At 41.6% G+C, this 19,255-nt stretch overlaps 1 protein-coding gene across 1 annotated transcript in view; it reads right to left on the reverse strand.

The window, feature by feature from the left end:
* Positions 1-18,961, reverse strand: part of LOC117966114 (glycerol-3-phosphate acyltransferase 2, mitochondrial-like) — a 36,446-nt gene extending 17,485 nt beyond the window's left edge. Inside the window, exons 1-12 of the mRNA XM_059013738.1 lie at positions 18,322-18,961; positions 16,176-16,330; positions 8,885-8,995; positions 8,268-8,341; positions 6,590-6,700; positions 6,208-6,369; positions 6,014-6,113; positions 4,551-4,687; positions 3,866-3,965; positions 2,556-2,768; positions 908-1,015; positions 460-539 (exon numbers count right to left, since the gene is read on the reverse strand). Coding sequence (XP_058869721.1) covers positions 460-539; positions 908-1,015; positions 2,556-2,768; positions 3,866-3,965; positions 4,551-4,687; positions 6,014-6,113; positions 6,208-6,369; positions 6,590-6,700; positions 8,268-8,341; positions 8,885-8,995; positions 16,176-16,247 — 1,268 coding nt within the window. The 5' untranslated portion in view covers positions 16,248-16,330; positions 18,322-18,961. The remainder of the gene's footprint in view (positions 1-459; positions 540-907; positions 1,016-2,555; positions 2,769-3,865; positions 3,966-4,550; positions 4,688-6,013; positions 6,114-6,207; positions 6,370-6,589; positions 6,701-8,267; positions 8,342-8,884; positions 8,996-16,175; positions 16,331-18,321) is intronic.
* Positions 18,962-19,255: the final 294 nt, after the last annotated feature.

Consider the following 19,255-nt stretch of genomic DNA (forward strand, 5'->3'; position numbering starts at 1 on the left):
CTGAACCTTGTCAAAGACACCACACTGTTGCTTCAACCCTGCTTACATACTTGCCTTACCTGATTGCAGGTGTTTCTAATTCACACCAGGTAAGTACCTGTTTGGACACGTGTGGTATCCTGGGAAATGTAGTTCAGGGTTCTAAGACAAATGAACTACACTTTCCTTTTCAACAAGCAGCTACTGTGTACAAACCACGGTTGAATATATACACTGTCCAATACGTTTCACTGCACTCTGTTACAATATATATTCAAAAGCAAAAAAAAAAGAGGTTGCATCTCTTCAAGGATATATTTAAATGTATATCCTTTCTTTAAACAGGTAATGTGATGGGGTACTTGCTTATTTTTATAAAATTTATAAAAAAATAAATTCTAAAATGTAACACTATTTACTGAAAAATAAATAAATAAAAATGTAAGTCCTTAGCAGAGAGGTTAAACTGTGTCCAGTTACCTGGATCCCATCACGGCTGGCAGCAGAATGTCCTCCAGGGGAAGCCCTCTGACTGGCAGACGCCCGCTGCTGATCATCTCCTGCAAGCAGCAACACAGCCTGTCAGATCAGAGGCAGCACAGCGGCAGGGCTTCAATCACACACCAGCCCTGCACAGTCCTGGGTCTCACAACTACCTTCAAGAAGTATAGCGCTGGGACAAACAGGGACGACAAGAAGACTCCCACTGCATAGCAGTTTGATCCAGTCCTGGTTTTAATCAGACACACCTGAGCTTGGTACCTGTACACAAAGTTAAAACACCCATTGCTAGATTTCTCCATAGCAATAGTAGGATTGGTTCAGTATTTTCCCACAAATCTTTCTTGGTTCGTCTAAAACTCAGCCCGTTCTGCTATTAAAACCTGGCCCGTCTCAAAGCGCTGTGCAAGGGGAGAGTCGTTCTTACCTTGAGTGAGAAGGGCTGCCCGAAGTCCAGACGCACACAGCCGTGACTCCTGCCCAGGAGAGAGAGAGCGGAGAGAAGGAGGGACAGAAACCCACCACAGCGAGGAGCCTGGGCACGAGACAGCAAAGCAAGATTATTGAAATCCAGTCTAGTACCAAATCTATTCAAGTAACGAATGGAGGTGGTGCACGACATGCAACACTTACGACATTATTTTTGTTAACTGCAACCACCAAGACAAAGCAGCGCACACACAGAGAGGTCCTCATAATAGTAGAATAACTGCACAATACATGAAAAATAAAAATGTGTATAAAATCAAGTGTACACCGGGATGGAAATAAGACTCCTATTGCACAGCAGTTTCACCGACTCCATGTTTTAATACAAGCTTGAATAGCCACAGTATATAGGCAAGACGTTCAGGTGTGTCTATATTGAACCAGGAATGGATCACACCGCTGTGCAATGGGAGTCTTATTTCTATCGCTGGTGTATCAGATTAAGCAAAAAAATCAAGGCAGGTATTGATGATCAAGAGTGTGACTGTTTAATAAAAATAAAAAAAGTATTCTTTTAAAAAGTGCCACTAGTGTGGCCTAGAAAGTTTAGCCAGAGACTCGCAGCACCACAGGAGGGATTATGAACACACCTGGCGCCAGGAGGAAATGCATGTCTTGTGCAGCACAGAGTTCAAACAGCTCCCTGTCATGATTTACACCTGCACCCAGAGGTTATTAATCATGCACACATTTAGAACACTGGAGAAAGACATTAAAGAGACCTCTGATCGAAACGTTTTTCATTGAAATCAGGTTTCTTTTTGTACTTCTAGACATTCCTTTATAAAGGTTTCACGGTATTACTGCAGTTTTTCCCATGCTTTTCCTCTGGTTATACTTTGTGTTTATCACAGTTTACCCTGGTTTGCCATCTTTAATATGCTTTAGCACACCTCGCTGTTCGGTACAATGCTTGCCTATGCTTTATTACACTTTGCTCTGTTTTTATTGGGTTAAGCTTTTAGAAGGGTTTCTAGGACGCCCGAGTGTTCAGCAGTTATGGATGATCAAATACAGAGAAAGAAGAACATGCTCGAAGTTTGACGGCTGTGATAATGAAACGCACTGGAACCTCTTTATCAAGGCTGTCAAGGGACCGACTGAATGAGGAATTAACATGGGGGTGGCCTTACGACATAGCTAAAACATTACGATGGATTGATACAGGGCTAGAAACACACACCAGTCCTGCTGCTGCACTCAGTCCTGGGGTTCAGAACTGCCCTCAACGTAGTCTATACTGAAATTACTTAGTAGCCAGTTAGTTTGAGCAGCAGCCCCTGCTAAACAAATTGCTCCTTCCCTTATAGCTGCAGAAACAAACTCCTAATAGTCAAGAATTATGCAAATGTGATCAGTTAACTTAGAACAGACTTAGCCTGATTTCTCAAACTCCTGGCACCTGTTGATTGCAATAATATGCCTGAATAAGGAGTTCTGAAACCCAGGACTGGGTGCAGGAGTGGTGGAAGTTTCTAACCCTGTATGGATACGATCAGCACATAAGGGTCCCCTTTTAGATCACAGCCAAATGCAATTCAAAACATCTATTAAGAGGAGGCCAGGAGTATTTGAGAAGTTTGTACCTGCTGACAAGAGTCCCCCAGCCCTTCCACTGGTGCGTCGTACGCGATGCCCACTGGTACCAGCGCCACGTCGGGCACAGCTCCACTGCACACTGCCTCTCGAACCCAGGACAGCCACTGCGTGCTGCAGGGAGACGGGCGCCGCTCAACACATCCAGGTTCCTCCAGGAACAGCAGGAGGTGCTGCCCCTCAGACAAGAGTTCAGAGACAAACTGCAGCACAGAGAGGGAGAGACAAGAGCTCAGAGACACACTGCAGCACAGAGAGGGAGAGACAGGAGCTCAGAGACACACTGCAGCACAGAGAGGGAGAGACAGGAGCTCAGAGACACACTGCAGCACAGAGAGGGAGAGACAGGAGCTCAGACACACTGCAGCACAGAGAGGGAGAGACAGGAGCTCAGAGAGCCACTGCAGCACAGAGACGGAGAGACAGGAGCTCAGAGAGACACTGCAGCACAGAGAGGGAGAGACAGGAGCTCAGAGAGACACTGCAGCACAGAGAGGGAGAGACAGGAGCTCAGAGAGACACTGCAGCACAGAGAGAGAGACAGGAGCTCAGAGAGACACTGCAGCACAGAGAGAGAGAGAGACAGGAGCTCAGAGAGACACTGCAGCACAGAGAGGGAGAGACAGGAGCTCAGAGAGCCACTGCAGCACAGAGAGGGAGAGACAGGAGCTCAGAGAGACACTGCAGCACAGAGAGGGAGAGACAGGAGCTCAGAGAGACACTGCAGCACAGAGACAGAGACAGGAGCTCAGAGAGACACTGCAGCACAGAGAGGGAGAGACAGGAGCTCAGAGAGACACTGCAGCACAGAGAGGGAGAGACAGGAGCTCAGAGAGACACTGCGGCACAGAGAGGGAGAGACAGGAGCTCAGAGAGACACTGCAGCACAGAGAGGGAGAGACAGGAGCTCAGAGAGACACTGCAGCACAGAGAGGGAGAGACAGGAGCTCAGAGAGACACTGCAGCACAGAGAGGGAGAGGCAGGAGCTCAGAGAGACACTGCAGCACAGAGAGAGAGAGAGACAGGAGCTCAGAGACACAGAGGGATCAGAAAGAATGACACACAACAGCAGGTGTGGGACAGAGGGACACACACACACACACAGACACAAACACACACAGCAAGAAAAACATAATGAAAACATACAGCAAGAGACACACACTGTGACACAGACAACATGGATTAGGATACAGACAAGGACAAGAATTCATTTAACCTACAAGGCAAGACATTTTGCGTACACCGAGAGGCAGGTGTAACAATTCTTTATACTTGTGTATTTATTCACAGATAACTCACTGAGCTCAGCACAGCACACTGCAGAGTGCCAGTCTCTGTGTCCTCCTTCCCCATTGGACAGCGTGGGGCGAAGATCACGCCCACTTTCTGCAGGATGGGCCTGAATAGAGATGAGAACCGCTCTGGTTTACACCATGCAAGAGAGACACTGCAGCTCTGAGACCAGCTGCTGATTTCACTGGAGAGTGGAAAGGAACAGCTGAGGGGAGGCAATGCCTGACTACGACACCCGTCCGATTCTATTAACCAGTGATTCTATTAAGCAGTTTTATCTACATTAGTTCACGAGTGAAGGATGACTGACACATTTAGTCAGCATTACTTCCCCCAAAGGCAACCTGTACCTCAATAAACAGGGATGGAAACAATGCTCCTATTGCATAGCAGTTTCACCCATTTCAGGTTTTAAATACAAGCTTGATTAGCCACAGTCTGCAGGTAACAGGTCCAGGTGTCTTATTAAATTCATAGTAAAACCAGGAATGGATCAAACTGCTACGTAATGGGAGTCTCAATTCCATCCCTGTAAACCATATGGGCAGAACTATTTCCTATTAGCTAATCATTTCATTCACAAATTCTGCATTGGGTCTGTATTTGTGGGGGGAAACTCCGTGCTGTATAATCATGCAAATGGCAGCATGGGCTTCTCCCTACAGCTTTAGGAGCAGCGAATGGGCTTTACCTGAGCCAGGTGTGCTCCAGGTCTGTGCTGCTGACCATGTAGGGAACCCTCAGACTGTGACAAAACAGGACCAGTGGCACCAGTGCGTAATCCAGACTGGACTTGTGAACGGAGACGAAAACCAGCGGAGCCCCGTGCTGGGGAGGGAAAAGAAAACAAATGCAGCACCAGCCACGGGGTTCAAATCCACTTCCACTTAGATCTCAGGCATGGAAATAAGACTCCTATTGCACAGCTGTTTCACCCATTCCGGGTTTCAATACAAGCTTGATCAGCCATAGTGTATAGGTAACAAGCTCAGGTGGGTCTTATTAAACTCACAGTAAAATGTGTTATGGATCAAACAGCTATGCAATGGGAGTCTGATTTTCATCACTATACTTTAACTGCACTAGCAAATGTCATTGCACCACTTTTTCTGTTACTTTGCTCGACTTTTTTTTTAACTTCAGTTTAAAAGAACATGCTGTAAAAGCTGCTGCAATCTTCACCATGTATCTACTGTGGCAAAGGAACAAGGGAGCAGCAGTCTATCTGTAAGCATTGTATCTGAAGTACTTGCACATCCTGAACTGAAAAAAACAGACGATTCTCTACACAACACAGGACTGGCAACAATGCTAGAGCAGCTATTAACTGAGTAGCGAGTTGTAAAATGCACTGCCGGTCCTACGGGAGTGAGTTTTTTTTTCTGTCTTCTGCATGGGCTCGATTATTATGAGTACAGCGTAGAAACAAGCTGAAAACTAGATGTTTGTATGTATGCATGTAATGAACACTGACGAAATACAGACAAATAATTTAATAAATATGTTTTATTTTGTCATAGGGAAAGGTTTTGACTAAAAAATAACAGGTAGACAATAAACAACGGGGTGGAACAACCACAACAACACATCCAAACAAAAAATAAATAAAAGGGCTGAACTAGTGGGAGAGAGCGAGAGAGAGACACGAATGAATCTGGGTAAACAGGTGGTGGGGGTGGAGGGAGTGAGAGTGTCTAATGCTTCAGCGTATGATACTCCTGAAGCATGGAGCAATGCACAGAGCTTGGCCCCGCCTCTTTGCTGTCACTTGATGTTGATGGGAAATATTCTTCGCTTATGTCTTCACTGACACACTCGCTGACATCCGATTCAGTGGAAGAATTGTATGTATTTGAATTTAAATCATAATCTGAATTCAGTATTTTTACTAATACTTCTTTCTCACTGAGCAATGCCAGTTTACAGACATGGCTGACATTTTTGTGATGATTTATTATATGTAATTCAGTCACTATCTAGCAGAGGGCACAAGAGACCAATGTTACAGAAACCTAGTGTTACAAAATCTTGTTATAAGAAATTTTGTAGGCTCAGTAATTCAAGATGTAGATCATACATGTTCGTACTACTTAAGAGGTAGGAAAGATGATTTCAGAGTATTGTTGGTTAGCACTTTCAAACAGACATGCCTACCAGCTGTGGAGCTTTGTGCAGCGTTGCCAGCTGGTTCAAGCTGACCTGCACATTCGCAAACATGCGGCCGAGAAGCTTCAGCAGGATCCACCCAGCTAGCCTGGGGAGAAAACAAACAAAGTTAGAACGAGACAGTGTATGCTGGCAACCAGACGCACCCTTCAGCTTACTACGACTGCTACCTGCATACAGACCTGAGTAAAGGAGGGGAGATTGAGGTTTGAATCCCCTCCAGGATCTGCACAGCCTGCCCCCTCCTGGCCGTCGCTGCTATTGCAGTCTCCCCAATGTGAGAGCTCCCTTCTCCTGCCACAGCACCCCCTGTTGGCCCGCCAGAGGAAATGAGGCTCTGAACTCTGGAACACAAAGAAAAAATCAACAAACACATGCAGATATACTTAAGTCACCGGGCCCTATTCACAAAACATTTAGGGCTGTTTAAGGAACATTTGTAAGATTCACTAGTTATAGTTCAATGTAAACTGAAAATAGTAACACTGTAAAAAACTTTGTATGCCTTATCCTTAAACTGCAATACAGAGTGAGTCTGACCCCCTATCCATCCCCCTCCCTCACCTGCTGCTGCGGAGCACCCGCTCTGCTCTGTCTCCGGCTGGGCTGGGGTACACCTTGCGCTCCTGAACGAAAAGCAACCCGCACACCCGCCTCACCAGCCAGCCTCTGAACCTGCCAAAGGGGGGCAAAAAAAAAAAAAACCCTTATGCGCCGAGAGTGTCCATCTGTCTGCCACACTCTACACGGTGAACAAGATAACTGCCTTGATTTTGCACCAGTCTTCACCAAAACGTGCATCAGCAATCCCAGCCTCCATCAGACGTTTCGGATAGCATTTGGCTGTAACCCGTCAAACCCCTGATTTTATACACGTCTCCACCCGTTCAGTACGGTGCTATTATGCCGTCTGCACCAGGGTGGGGATCACATGCCCTTTTGAAATGGAAATTTGAAAAAAAACAGGGAAAGGACCCCCAGCCTGGTTATAAATTACTCCCCCGGTTCCATTGATTAAACATGCATAATGATGAACCAGCACATTTAGACTGCACTTTGCTGCTCCACAGTGAATGAAGCCTCTGGGATTTCAAACTAATTCACGGCAGAAGGCTGCAGAAACGATTTAAAACAAAAGGGAGAGGGAGGTGAAAAAAAAAAACATTTGTGAACATTTTTTATATCTTCTGTTTTATTACTCGTTTGCTTTGGCAAGTGTACAAAAAAATAAAGCAATAATAATTCCCTCGTAAATCTGGAATTTAAAAGGTAAATATTAAACATGATTAAAAAGCAATAAAGGTTGTGTTTGCCAGTTCACAATAAAAGCTTGATCGCAGCTGCCTGAAGAAGTCTCAAGGTTTACTATTAGGATTTCATCATGCAGCTATAAAGGAGGTAGATCTGATTACACACTCCTGCCTTCCAGGTCCATTCAATAACATGCAGTGCTCCCTTGTTATAAAGCGCCCCTTTATACCGCAGAACAGGTTATAATGCGGTATGCGCGGAACAGGTCACAAGGCATTGTGGTCGTTGCTCCCATTTGGCCCTGTGACAGAGATCGAATGATTCTTGGTGTTAGATCTCCATCCTGACCTGCGAGGGCGCTGTATAAAGGGAACAGAGTACCCTGGACCGGATGGCCCGACAGTTCATTCCCAGGGTTAGGTGGAAGTTGGCAATCTAGAAAGGGGGCGGAGCTACGGTACACTAAATCATCGACCCGGAAGGGAAACAATGTGGCATCCACAGATTGGAGGAGCAGTTGCACTCGTTAACCAAGGGGTCATGGTTGACAGTATTTAAGGGGACGTAGCGATGTGATCTGTTCCTTTGGAATGGTTAAAGGTTACTTTCACTGAAGAACTGTATTGTCACTACGAGCACTAGAGCACGCACTGTGGACTTCTGTTTGTGTTACATGTGGGTGAATAAGAACGGGACTGTGTATTATTTCAGGACCAACGCGTGGATTATAAACAGAGCAATACACGCCGCTGTATTGCTTGTTAACATGGTTATTGTTTACTGTTGTTTCGCCATCAGGCAATTGGATAAAAAAATTAAACACCATTGCACCTGGATTATCATTGTCTGTCTGATTGATCACCTGCACACAGTTAACCACTTTGCCACAGGCCCATAATGCCATTACACTAGCATTTGCATTCTCGTATAATGCGGAACACACATTGCCTGAAGCGGTCTGTAGTGTGAGTGCTGTGCGGTGCAGAAGTACCTCGTGCGGGTTTCATTTACATGCAGGACATTCTGGAATCCCAGAGAGGGAGAATTCTTGAGCAGCTTCATTCCCTAGAAAAAAAAGGCACACATTACACTGCATTTGTCTGAAATAAACCTTTAAATGCCATTTTAATTAGTCCCCCCCCTTTTTAAACCCTTTTGTGATTTTTCATTAGAAAAGTTTCCTGCGATATCCTGAATAAGGATAAATAGCATTGCAAAAGACTTGAGAAAAGCAAGGCACTCTGCACAGAACTATGATAAAGCATAGGAAAAAACGAGAGTTGGGATCAATACTGGAATATTCTTAAATTTGACACCAATCACCCCCAAACTTACCATACACTCCTCGCCTCCTATAAACATTTCTATACTTGGTAAATAGATGTGTGTTCCTTTCAGGCACTGTGCTGTTATGAGGGCCCCGTGCATGTGCCTGCACTGTTAAAGAACAGTATTCACCCTGGATGCAGATCTTCAATCAACCATACCTATGAACCTGCACATTTTAATGATGCGTGACTACACCTTGCGGAATGAAAGAATACGAGGAGCTGGTGGAGGCGTGGCCTGGGCTGGCTATTCAATTGGAGGTGGGTGCGTCCCCCTTACCAAGCTCTCCGGGGTGCACTGGTGACAGCATTGCCCCACTGTCGGACGAAACTTCCCCAAAAACGGGGTCACCCCTTTCAGCTTCTTCTTGATCTTCAGACTCCAAGACACCTGCAGACACACAACCCAGCGGAGCCCTCATGATTTCAAACAAACAGCTTTTCCTAATGGAACATCAGACAGCCAATAATGGTCACTATTCCATGCATAGGGAACACTGTCGTATTCAACAGCAAGAAGCAAAAATAAAGAAATGCTACAAAACACACATGCGTATATTAATATACTTATCAAAATACTCTCTGCATTGAGAAAAAGCAAGCATGTTTCTAGTCAAACCAAAGAGCTCTAGTCTATCATCAGGACCACCATGTGTATCACGACGTAGATCGTATCCCAACCTGCATATCACGATATGTGTGGTATCTTGACATTAGGGCATTGTTATGTCCCTATTAGCTGGGAAGAAAATGACATTTGTTAAGATAAAAAAACTGTTTGAAACTGATCTGCACTGTTGTTGGATTCTTTAATAAATATACGAGGCAGTTTTAGGATCAAACTGTATTTTATATAAAATACAAATGACTTGCTTGTAGCGATGCTACAATTAATCACTTACTGATCTCCATGGTTCATTTTGCAGCCCTAATTAATCAATTTGAAATCACTGATGCCCTTTTTGAAGCTCCCCGCCTCACTTAGCTAGCTACTCAGTAACACATGCTTTCCTTGCACACTGCAAGACTAAAGCTCCTTTTAATGGATTTATTTGTGATGACAAATGTCAAAAACTACAAAAAAAAAAAAAAAAAATTCTTCCTGCTTTTTAATACCAAAACTAACATTTTAATAAACGACTCCTATTGCACAGCAGTTTCACCCATTCCTGGTTTTACTACAAGCTTCCACAGCCACAGTGTGAAGGTAACAAGGTCAGGTGTGTCTTATTCAAAACTCCTAATACAACAGGAATGGATCAAACTGCTGTGCAATGGGAGCCTGATTTGTAACCTGGAGTTGCAACAGAAAGCTTTTGTGTGGAGGTTTCAGCTGAATAACATAGTGTTCTCAATGCACTGTTGATTATTATCTGTACAATTTTCAACCAGGAAATTGGTTGTATTGCACCTCCAATTGCTAGACAGATCCGGGCAACCAGATCAAATGTACGCACACACACACACAATAAAAACTGAAGTCAGAAATCAGCTGAGAGACGTTTTCCCTGATTGATGTGAGAAGTACATTTTTTAATAAAACCTTAAGGAGAACAAAACAGTGCAAATCTCGCATTGCCATCTCCTGGCTGCCTAACAAACAGGAGAGAGATCACTTCCCAGGTGATTTGTTATTTCATATTACTTTAGCGACTACGTTCATAACTCTGAATTACCAGCTATATAAAGTTGCATCAAAGTGTTCACTAATAAAAGCATAAGAACATAAGAAAGTTTACAAACGAGAGGAGGCCATTCAGCCCATCTTGCTCGTTTGGTTGTTAGTAGCTTATTATGAGGAGGCTGTGTGGTCCAGTGGTTAAAGAAAAGGGCTTGTAACCAGAAGGTCCCCGGTTCAAATCCCGGCTCAGCCACTGACTCACTGTGTGTGACCCTGAGCAAGTCACTTAACCTCCTTGTGCTCCGTCTTTCGGATGAGACGTAATTGTAAGTGACTCTGCAGCTGATGCACAGTTCACACACCCGAGTCTCTAAGTCAAATAAAATAAACAAATAATAATAATAATAATAATAATAATAATAATAATTATTGATCCCAGAATCTCATCAAGCAGCTTCTTGAAGGATCCCAGGGTGTCAGCTTCAACAACATTACTGGGGAGTTGGTTCCAAACTCCCACAATTCTCTGTGTAAAAAAGTTCCTATGATTTTCTGTTCTGAATGCCTCTTTATCTAATCTCCATTTGTGACCCCTGGTCCTTGTTTCTTTTTTCAGGTCAAAGAAGCCCCCTGGCTCGACACTGTCAATACCTTTTAGGATTTTGAATGTCTGAATCAGAGCGCCGCGTAGTCTTCTTTGTTCAAGACTGAATAGATTCAATTAGATTTATCTCCATATCTCTAGTTCATTTAATTTGACTTATTGTTTCGTTTTGGTATGAATGAGTGTCTTTACTGTTTAATATTCAATAATGACTGCTATTAATTATTCAATTGTATACATTCCGCTCCAATCTCTAGATTCTCTGGGTTATCAGTATAACTCTTTTTAACCTGTGTTAGCCTAAGTATGACATTGATATATTGTGTGATAAATATACATTGTATAATAGGCCATTCATTTTTGTTCATGTAATGACAAGGATTATTCAAATGTAAAGCATGTCGTGTTATACTGAATATAAGATGTTATTTATCGATTGTAAAATGATTAACATCTCTTCTAATTGAGTAATTATTACCTACTTAAAAAGGTCCCAGTATCACAGGCACCTGTGAACGCTGATGAAGCCTACGGGCGAAACACGTCCGTGACTGAGAACTGCACTTTGTTTTATTTTTTTTAACGTTTTTAATTTGAAATAAAGGAAATAATTTCTAATTTTTGAGTGCTGACCTTTTTCGGATTTCTTTATAGCCTGTTTGCATCGAACATCCCTTTTAAACCCGGGATAATTCTGGTTGCTCTTCTTTGCACTCTTTCTAGAGCAGCAATATCCTTTTTTTAGTGAGGTGACCAGAACTGAACACAATATACTAGATGAGGTCTTACTAATGCATTGTAGAGTTTTAACATTACTTCCCTTGATTTAAATTCAACACTTTTCACAATATATCCGAGCATCTTGCTGGCCTTTTTTTTTTATAGCTTCCCCACATTGTCTAGATGAAGACATTTCTGAGTCAACAAACTCCTAGGTCTTTTTCATAGATTGCTTCTCCAATTTCATATTTTTATTGCCTGCATGCAATACTTCACACTTTTCTCTATTAAATGTCATTTGCCATGTGTCTGCCAAGTTCTGAATGCTGTCTAGATCATGACCTTTGCTGCTGCAACAGTGTTTGTCACTCGTCTGCAAATTTAACAAGTTTGCTTACTATACCAGAATCTAAATCATTAATGTAGATTAGGAATAGCAGAGGACCTAATACTGATCCCTGTGGTACACCACTGGTTACCTCACTCCATTTTGAGGTTTCTCCTCTAATCAGTACTTTCTGTTTTCTACATGTTAACCACTCCCTAATCCACTTGCAGGCATTTTCTTGAAATACTCCTGCGTTCAATTTGAAAATTAATCTTTTATGCAGGACTTTGTCAAAAGCTTTCTGGAAATCTAAATAAACCATGTTGTATGCTTTGTAATTATCCACTGTCGATGTTGCATCCTCAAAAAATCAAGCAGGTTAGTTAGACACGATCTCCCTTTCCTAAAACCATGCTGACTGTCTCCCAGGATATTGTTACCATATAGGTAATTTTCCATTTTAAATCTTACTATAGTTTCCATACAAGTTTCCATATAACAGAAGTCAGGCTTATTGGTCTGTAGTTACCTGGTTCGGTTTTGTCGTTACCTGGATCGGTTTTGTCTCCCTTTTTGTGGATTGGTATTACGTTTGCAATTCTCCAGTCTGTCGGTACAACCCCAGTGTCAAGAGGGGGCTGAGCGAAATGTTAAAGAAGAAAAGAAAAGCATCAAAACGTTTTATTACTCTGTGCACACACACACCCTTTTGTACTTTGTTGAAAGCAGTGCAAAACCGTCAGCACTGCTAATCCTTCACTGATTTAATGCTGATTACTTCACAGGCCAGCTCGTACCATACGAACACCATCCACATAAAAGAAACCTGACAGGTAAAGTAATTAAGTTCTACTTAAGTCATCAACACATCATGAAGAATTCAGAACAAGGTATGTGATTAACACGCACACCGCGCCAGGGTAATTATGTGTGTTTTAGGGGTGGATGAAAATGAACTTCTTCCCTCATTAGCAGTTCTTTCTCTCCAACACTTTCTTTTAATCTGTCTGCTTTTTGCTCATTTACTTTTTAAAATAAAGTTATTTCAGGGATGTCAATAAGACTCCTATTCCATAGCAGTTTCACCCATTCCAGGTTTTACAACAAGCTTGATCAACCCCAGTGTGTAGGTAACAAGCTCAGGTGTGTCTTATTAAACTCATAGTAAAACCAGGAATGGATCAAACTGCTAAGCAATGGGAGTCTTATTTCCGTCCAGCATTCCCTCTAAGGTTAAAATGCGTGCATTTTTTGCAGTAACTGGCAACAGCCTTTGCACTCAGTTTACCAACTTTCGGAAGTTGTTATAAATATCAACATCAATCGAGCCTCCAGCCTCTCGAGATAAATCATTTTTAGAGCATTCTTGCAAAGCATTAACATAAGCATATTTGCGTCTGTCTTGCAGCCGATTCTCTGATTTCCCTCTGTAAGAACGCACGTCACATTCCAAAGCAGGCGTCTGTCGATTCTGCCTCTATAGAGAGTGCTGCTCGGTGCTGCTCAAGGGCTATGCGGTTTTGAACTTGTCGTATAATTGAATACTAACATAAATAAATCACAACGCTCATACAGGGCTAAAAAAATAATAATAATAATCTGATTATCTATATGAGTTTTGCTGTCATTCCATTGATCATGTAGGAGTCAATACCATTAAAAGATCATATTGCCAGCAGTGGTGTAGTCGACACAGAAAAGCACTCTACTTTTTTCAATAGGCAGAACCTTGACTTAAGAATTAACTTAAGAATCTTGAACGTTTTTTTTATGAAAACTGTACTGCGCTCAGACGGGGCTTTCCCCGAAGTAAGCAAGCCAAATTAATTGCGAGTTTAATTATTCTTTAGTTTATTTCTTTACCTGCTTCCTGCCTTTAATAACGCTATAATTAGCAATATTAAACCATGGCCGTTTCTTAATTACGTTATATTATCTGACGATGAAGAAACGAGCTCAAAGCTATTTTTCCAGCTACACATTCAAAGGAAATGGATCGCTTTACTGTGTAAGGGATGTAGTCACTACACTACACACCGTTTGATTCATGAAGACATTCTGTCCGGAGACACGCCTCTTGTTATTTGCTAAATTTAACGAAGCAGAATCAGCAAACAATTGGGAGGATTAATTAAGTGTTTACATTAAAGGGGCGCTATTAGATGCACGACACTGAACCTGTGTAGAGCAGTGTTTCCCAACCCTGTTCCTGTCTGCTGGTTTTCGTTCCAACGCAGCGCTCAATTGCTTAATTGAACCCTTCATTAAACTAATAAAGTGATTAACTGGGCACCTTCCTGTTATTTTCAAGCTCTTCGTTTGTTGATACGGTTCAATTAAGCAATTTCGCGCTGCGTTGGAACGAGAACCAGCAGACACGGTGTGCCGCCAGGAACAGGGTTCATAAACACTGGTGTAGAGCGACAAGTCAGTTAACAGTATGCTTTTTTTTTTTTAATCAGTGTTTCATATTTTATCCTGGTTACTGTAATGCCAGTAAAACTGCAGCACTGTACATAGGATTGCTCTCACATGACACTGCTGGACTGTTCCTAAACGGTTTCAGATTGCTTATTGTTATTGTAATGCCAGCAATAAGCTAAACAGGTCTTTTCAAAACACCTTCATTTGTAGACTGAACTACATTGTTAGTGGAAGACTGTAAATACGATTCTCACAACAGTGCTGGATCTTTGTTTTCTGAACTGTTGTAATATAATTAAGTTTTCTTTTCTGCTTAGTTTAATGCCAGCAATGAGCCGAGTGATGTCTATAAACATTATGACAGGTCTGAAGAGTCTTCAGGTGCTTTACTGACCGCAACAACAGTCTTACTGAACATCTTGGCTTTCATAAAAAGAAAGAATTGTGGTAATATTTATTAATTTACTTATTTTAACTGTCAACATTATATTTATGTTCAAATGCCATGTTTAATTATTAATACGTTGATAAAAAAATGGGGGGGGGGAAACAACTGGCCATTTTTTAAAAACAGAATTTGCTATTCCCAAAAATGGAAGATTAGTAGCCCTAAAGATGGTTACAATTAAAAGCAGTGCAGGCGCCAGTGTTTTATACAGTAGTATAAAGCAAGTCTATGCAGCTACCAGTTAAGCATGCAGCCTATATCTATGATAACAACTGACAGGGCTTCTTAAAGATTCTAGATTTATTTTATACAGATAAATCGGAGGATGATTCAGAATCCGAGGCAGAGCCACAATAAATGTCTTGTTTAAATTTAAAGCAAATTGTATAATTTTTGAGATACTTGTGTTGGAATATTGTTTCTCAGTATCTAAAATGATACTGAACAAGTTTCTAACAAGTTTCTCAGTATCTAAAAAGTATTTTAACACCATTACAGTATCTCTCAGTATCTGAAAAGCTTCGAGGGAACGCTGTTTCTATCCGAGCATTTTAGAATCTATCTAGCAACCAGGGAATTCAAAGAATTTTCTGATGAGCAGTTTAATTAAATGTCACTTCACACTCCCTCAGCATCTCTTTATGAATTGTCTACAGGAATAGAGGGGCGAACACATCTCGGTCCCAGTGGCACTGACCCTTTTTAGCTTGACTGTCAGAAAACACGATTATTACCGATCCAACGAGCATCGAAAATCACTTCAGTACAATAAATAACCAGACAAATTACAGTAGTGTCAGGCAAAAATAATGGAGGTTACTTAGAGTTAACCTAACGTGAATAAACTAAATTAACGCAGCACCCCTACACCTTAAAATGCAGCAGCAATATACAAGACACGCACATTACTTAACAGAATGGTGAAGCAACTCACCAGAACGAGAAACACCAAATTGCTCTGCGACTTGTGCCTGATTCAGTTTTTTCTTTTTCAGGAGCTCAGTAAATTTCCAACTTTTTGTAGCAAGAGAAACCTGTTTGTTTCCATGCCATTTTGTAGCGATGAGGTGCACTCGTGGAGATCAGAATACAAAACGAGGCAATGAAAGGACATTGGCTTTAATAAACAGATCAGTGACCCTCAAGGCACTCTTGTGATGACAAGTCGCAGTATTATTTCTAAGTTCACCACTATGTTGAGTGTTCAATAGCTAGGATCAGGGAGGGAAATAAGACTCCACTTGCAAAGCAGTTTAATCCATTCCTGCTTTTACTGCAAGTTTAATAAGACACGCCTGAGCTTGTTACCTATAGACTGGGGCTAATCAAGCTTGTAGTAAAACCTGGAACGGGTGCCACTGCTATGCAATGGGAGTCTTCTTTCTAGCCCTGCTATGGATGATGGAACATTCATTCACAATCTTACGCCAGTTCTGCTCCGGATTGGCGGTGCCGGAGGTGGGTTGCCGAGAGTGGCGTCTCCTCTGTCCAATAGCATGGCTGTTCGGGCCTCGAGGAAGTGAACAGCTGGGGCACAGAAGAGGGGAGAATCAGGTTTGCTTCCCAGTCCAGCACCTCTACCTGGAGTGGGAAACAAAAACAACAAACCAGTTACTCAAAACCACCCTTATCCCAGTAAACATGCACTGGGCCTCTCCCATGGTTATACTGCAGTACATAGTTAAGTTTACCATGGTTTGCCACGCTTTTTAACTTTGCTGGACAATGCTACCTGTGCTTTTACACGCTCTCGCTGTGTTTTATTATACATTGATGTGCTTTTGCTGTGGTTTTTATGGGCGACAGGTATTGATGCACAGCTCTCTCAGAGGTTATTAAGGGCTGTATCTAAGTGGTTCCCCCTCCCCTTACATCTTTCTCTGCCTCCCACAGCACTTCTGTCAAACAATGCCAAGACTAGAAAACTGTTTTTTTTTTTTTTTTAAATTTATTAAATCTCTTTAATGGTGTTAAAAGGGTAAAGCAGGCTTTTTTCCCCCCAAAGGGCGAGCCAAGATCCTCTGTGCAGAAAATAAAACTGGTTTTATCACCATTCACAGAACACCACACACGAGACTGACACAATGTCATGGATACATGTAATAGTTTACCAGGGTTAGAAACTCACACTAGCCCTGCTGCTGCTGCTGCACCCAGTCCTGGGGTTCAGAACTGCCCTCATCGAAGTCTACTATTGAAATGATTCGGGAGACAGGAGTTTGAGCAGCAGCCCCTGTTAAACATATCGCTCCTTCCCTTATAGCTGCACAAACAGCTCCTAATAGTCAGGTGAGACTTAAGCAAGTGTGATCAGTTAATTCAGAGCGTGTCCAAACAAATGCATTTGCAATACCCTGCCAGTAAATTATAAATGAGGGAATAATGACTGGTGTTCACAGTAATCTGGCAAGTCTAATACAATAGTGCCACACTCCTTCAACCCAGTTTTTTTGGAGTTTTTTTTTTTTTAACTGGCACTACCCGTTTTAATTTTCTCCAACTATATTGTTATGAGAAGTTTCTCAAAGTTTGTTAACCACAAAACTGTGTAAACGTAACTGTTCTGCAAATACGACCCTTCGGATGCTTTTATGACGCCTCGACATAAAATAATGATAAATGTCTTGGTGTTTTCCTCCCCGCAGTGATGATAAAGCTCAATTTCCTATGTGTGGAGCTTCATAGCGGGCGTGAGATTTCACTGCTCTGATTAAGAGCTCGTCTAACTTGACTGTCCTCAAAATAGGATGCTGGGATAGATGTGAAGATGCCTGCCATTTTACACTTCTGAAAGACTGGAAACTTTAGAATAGGAATCATATCAAATTACACAAATACAGCCTGCGTTGTGATTTTTTCATAGAAAATGTATTTGGTACTTAATGGGTTAATAATAAAGAATCATCACGCGTTGAAAACGTGAATTCGGAAGGATAATGACGTCATTTTCAGGCCGCAGTGTTAATAAGGTTATTAACACGCAAAGTGAAACGGTATGTATTTTCAAGCACTCAAACATGCCACTCGTTTTAAAATAGATTTGTTCAAGTAAGTTTCTGTCAAATCCAATTATACACAGTGGCATTTTATTTTAATCAGTATTTGCTTACCGTACTTGGCAATTACATTGTGTTCAGAAAAGACGACACCATTTGAATTAATTAAGGTGGAGTGTCGTTTTTGAAACTTTGAATAAGCAACTGAAAATAGAACCACCAGCATTTGGAAATTTAAAGTCAAAACTTTTAATTAATGTCATTCAACAAAATAAAAAAAAACACATTGGCCTGAACGTGTTAAGTGTGTATTATTTCGCTCTTTAAAAAAATGAAATATGTTTACCTGGAATATTGAAGACTGAGAGAAAGCGTGCGTTTATATATATATATATATATATATATATATATATATATATATATATATATATATAGCGAAAGTGATATTTTAAAAAATGTAATTACCCACGACAGAATATTATTAATGGTTCCATGCGGTAGGCCTGTTAGGGTAGAGTATTGTACAAATATAAACATTAATAAATTAAAAGGCATCTTAGTTAAAATTGTACTTACGTGTATATAGACCAGTTTCAACCAAATTCTTTGGACGATCGTCCACGCCACAACTAGGATCTGTCAACCAGACCTTTGAGAAAAATCCCAATTCAGATTTTTAGCAGATAAACGTACCAACATACGAGTTCACGTTAGCAAAATTAAATCGTGCACGTTTTGTTAGCAGACTGAATATGGTACTTCGTTTTTACAAACACGCATTTGCTTAATTTAGCTCACACTGTCTACTACTAGTCACGTGTTGTTTCGCACGACTGTTTTCAATAGTAACCAGAATAGTAAATACATTTAATTCACTTTTTTAAATAATATTTTGTCGCCTGTGACGAGTGTAAATTTACCTCTTTTTTTAAATAACTTCACGTGGTCTTTTCACGCATAATATGGCTCATCAACACGTGGCGTGGCGTGGCGTGACGTGTAAACCTAGTGAGTGATTAAATTAAACATCCTTGTGTGTCAATTAAGAGGCAGTACAGTATCTCTCAAAAGCGTGGTCAGTTGTACTGTGCAGTCTACCCCAAGCAGGGCCGTCAAAATCCCGCATTCAGAACTAATCTCTACTCTCCCACTCAAAAAGGAACAATCTCCCTTCCAACACGATCCTTTAATTACCGTTAATGAAAATGTGGTTATAATTTGAGTCAATTAAAAATGCCAAGCCCGTCAATACCATCAGAGGTGGATATAGTACTGTAATATATTATCGTTTCATACATAGTCTCCTTTAGAGTTTAACTTTTTTTTAAAAAAAATACAATCAGCAACACCTCTTCTTCCACGCTGCACTTATTCTCGGCATGATGAGTAAAATGACGTCACACCAGAAAAATCGCCGGCAATATTGCCAGAGCCAGAGTTGCCAAGTCTGCTTATAATAAGCGGGATTGGGCTTGTTTTTGGGAGTCGCGGGTTGGAATTTTCATAAACG

The sequence above is a fragment of the Acipenser ruthenus genome, chromosome 46, assembly GCF_902713425.1.
Source record: "Acipenser ruthenus chromosome 46, fAciRut3.2 maternal haplotype, whole genome shotgun sequence".
Classification (NCBI taxonomy): Eukaryota; Metazoa; Chordata; class Actinopteri; order Acipenseriformes; family Acipenseridae; genus Acipenser; species Acipenser ruthenus.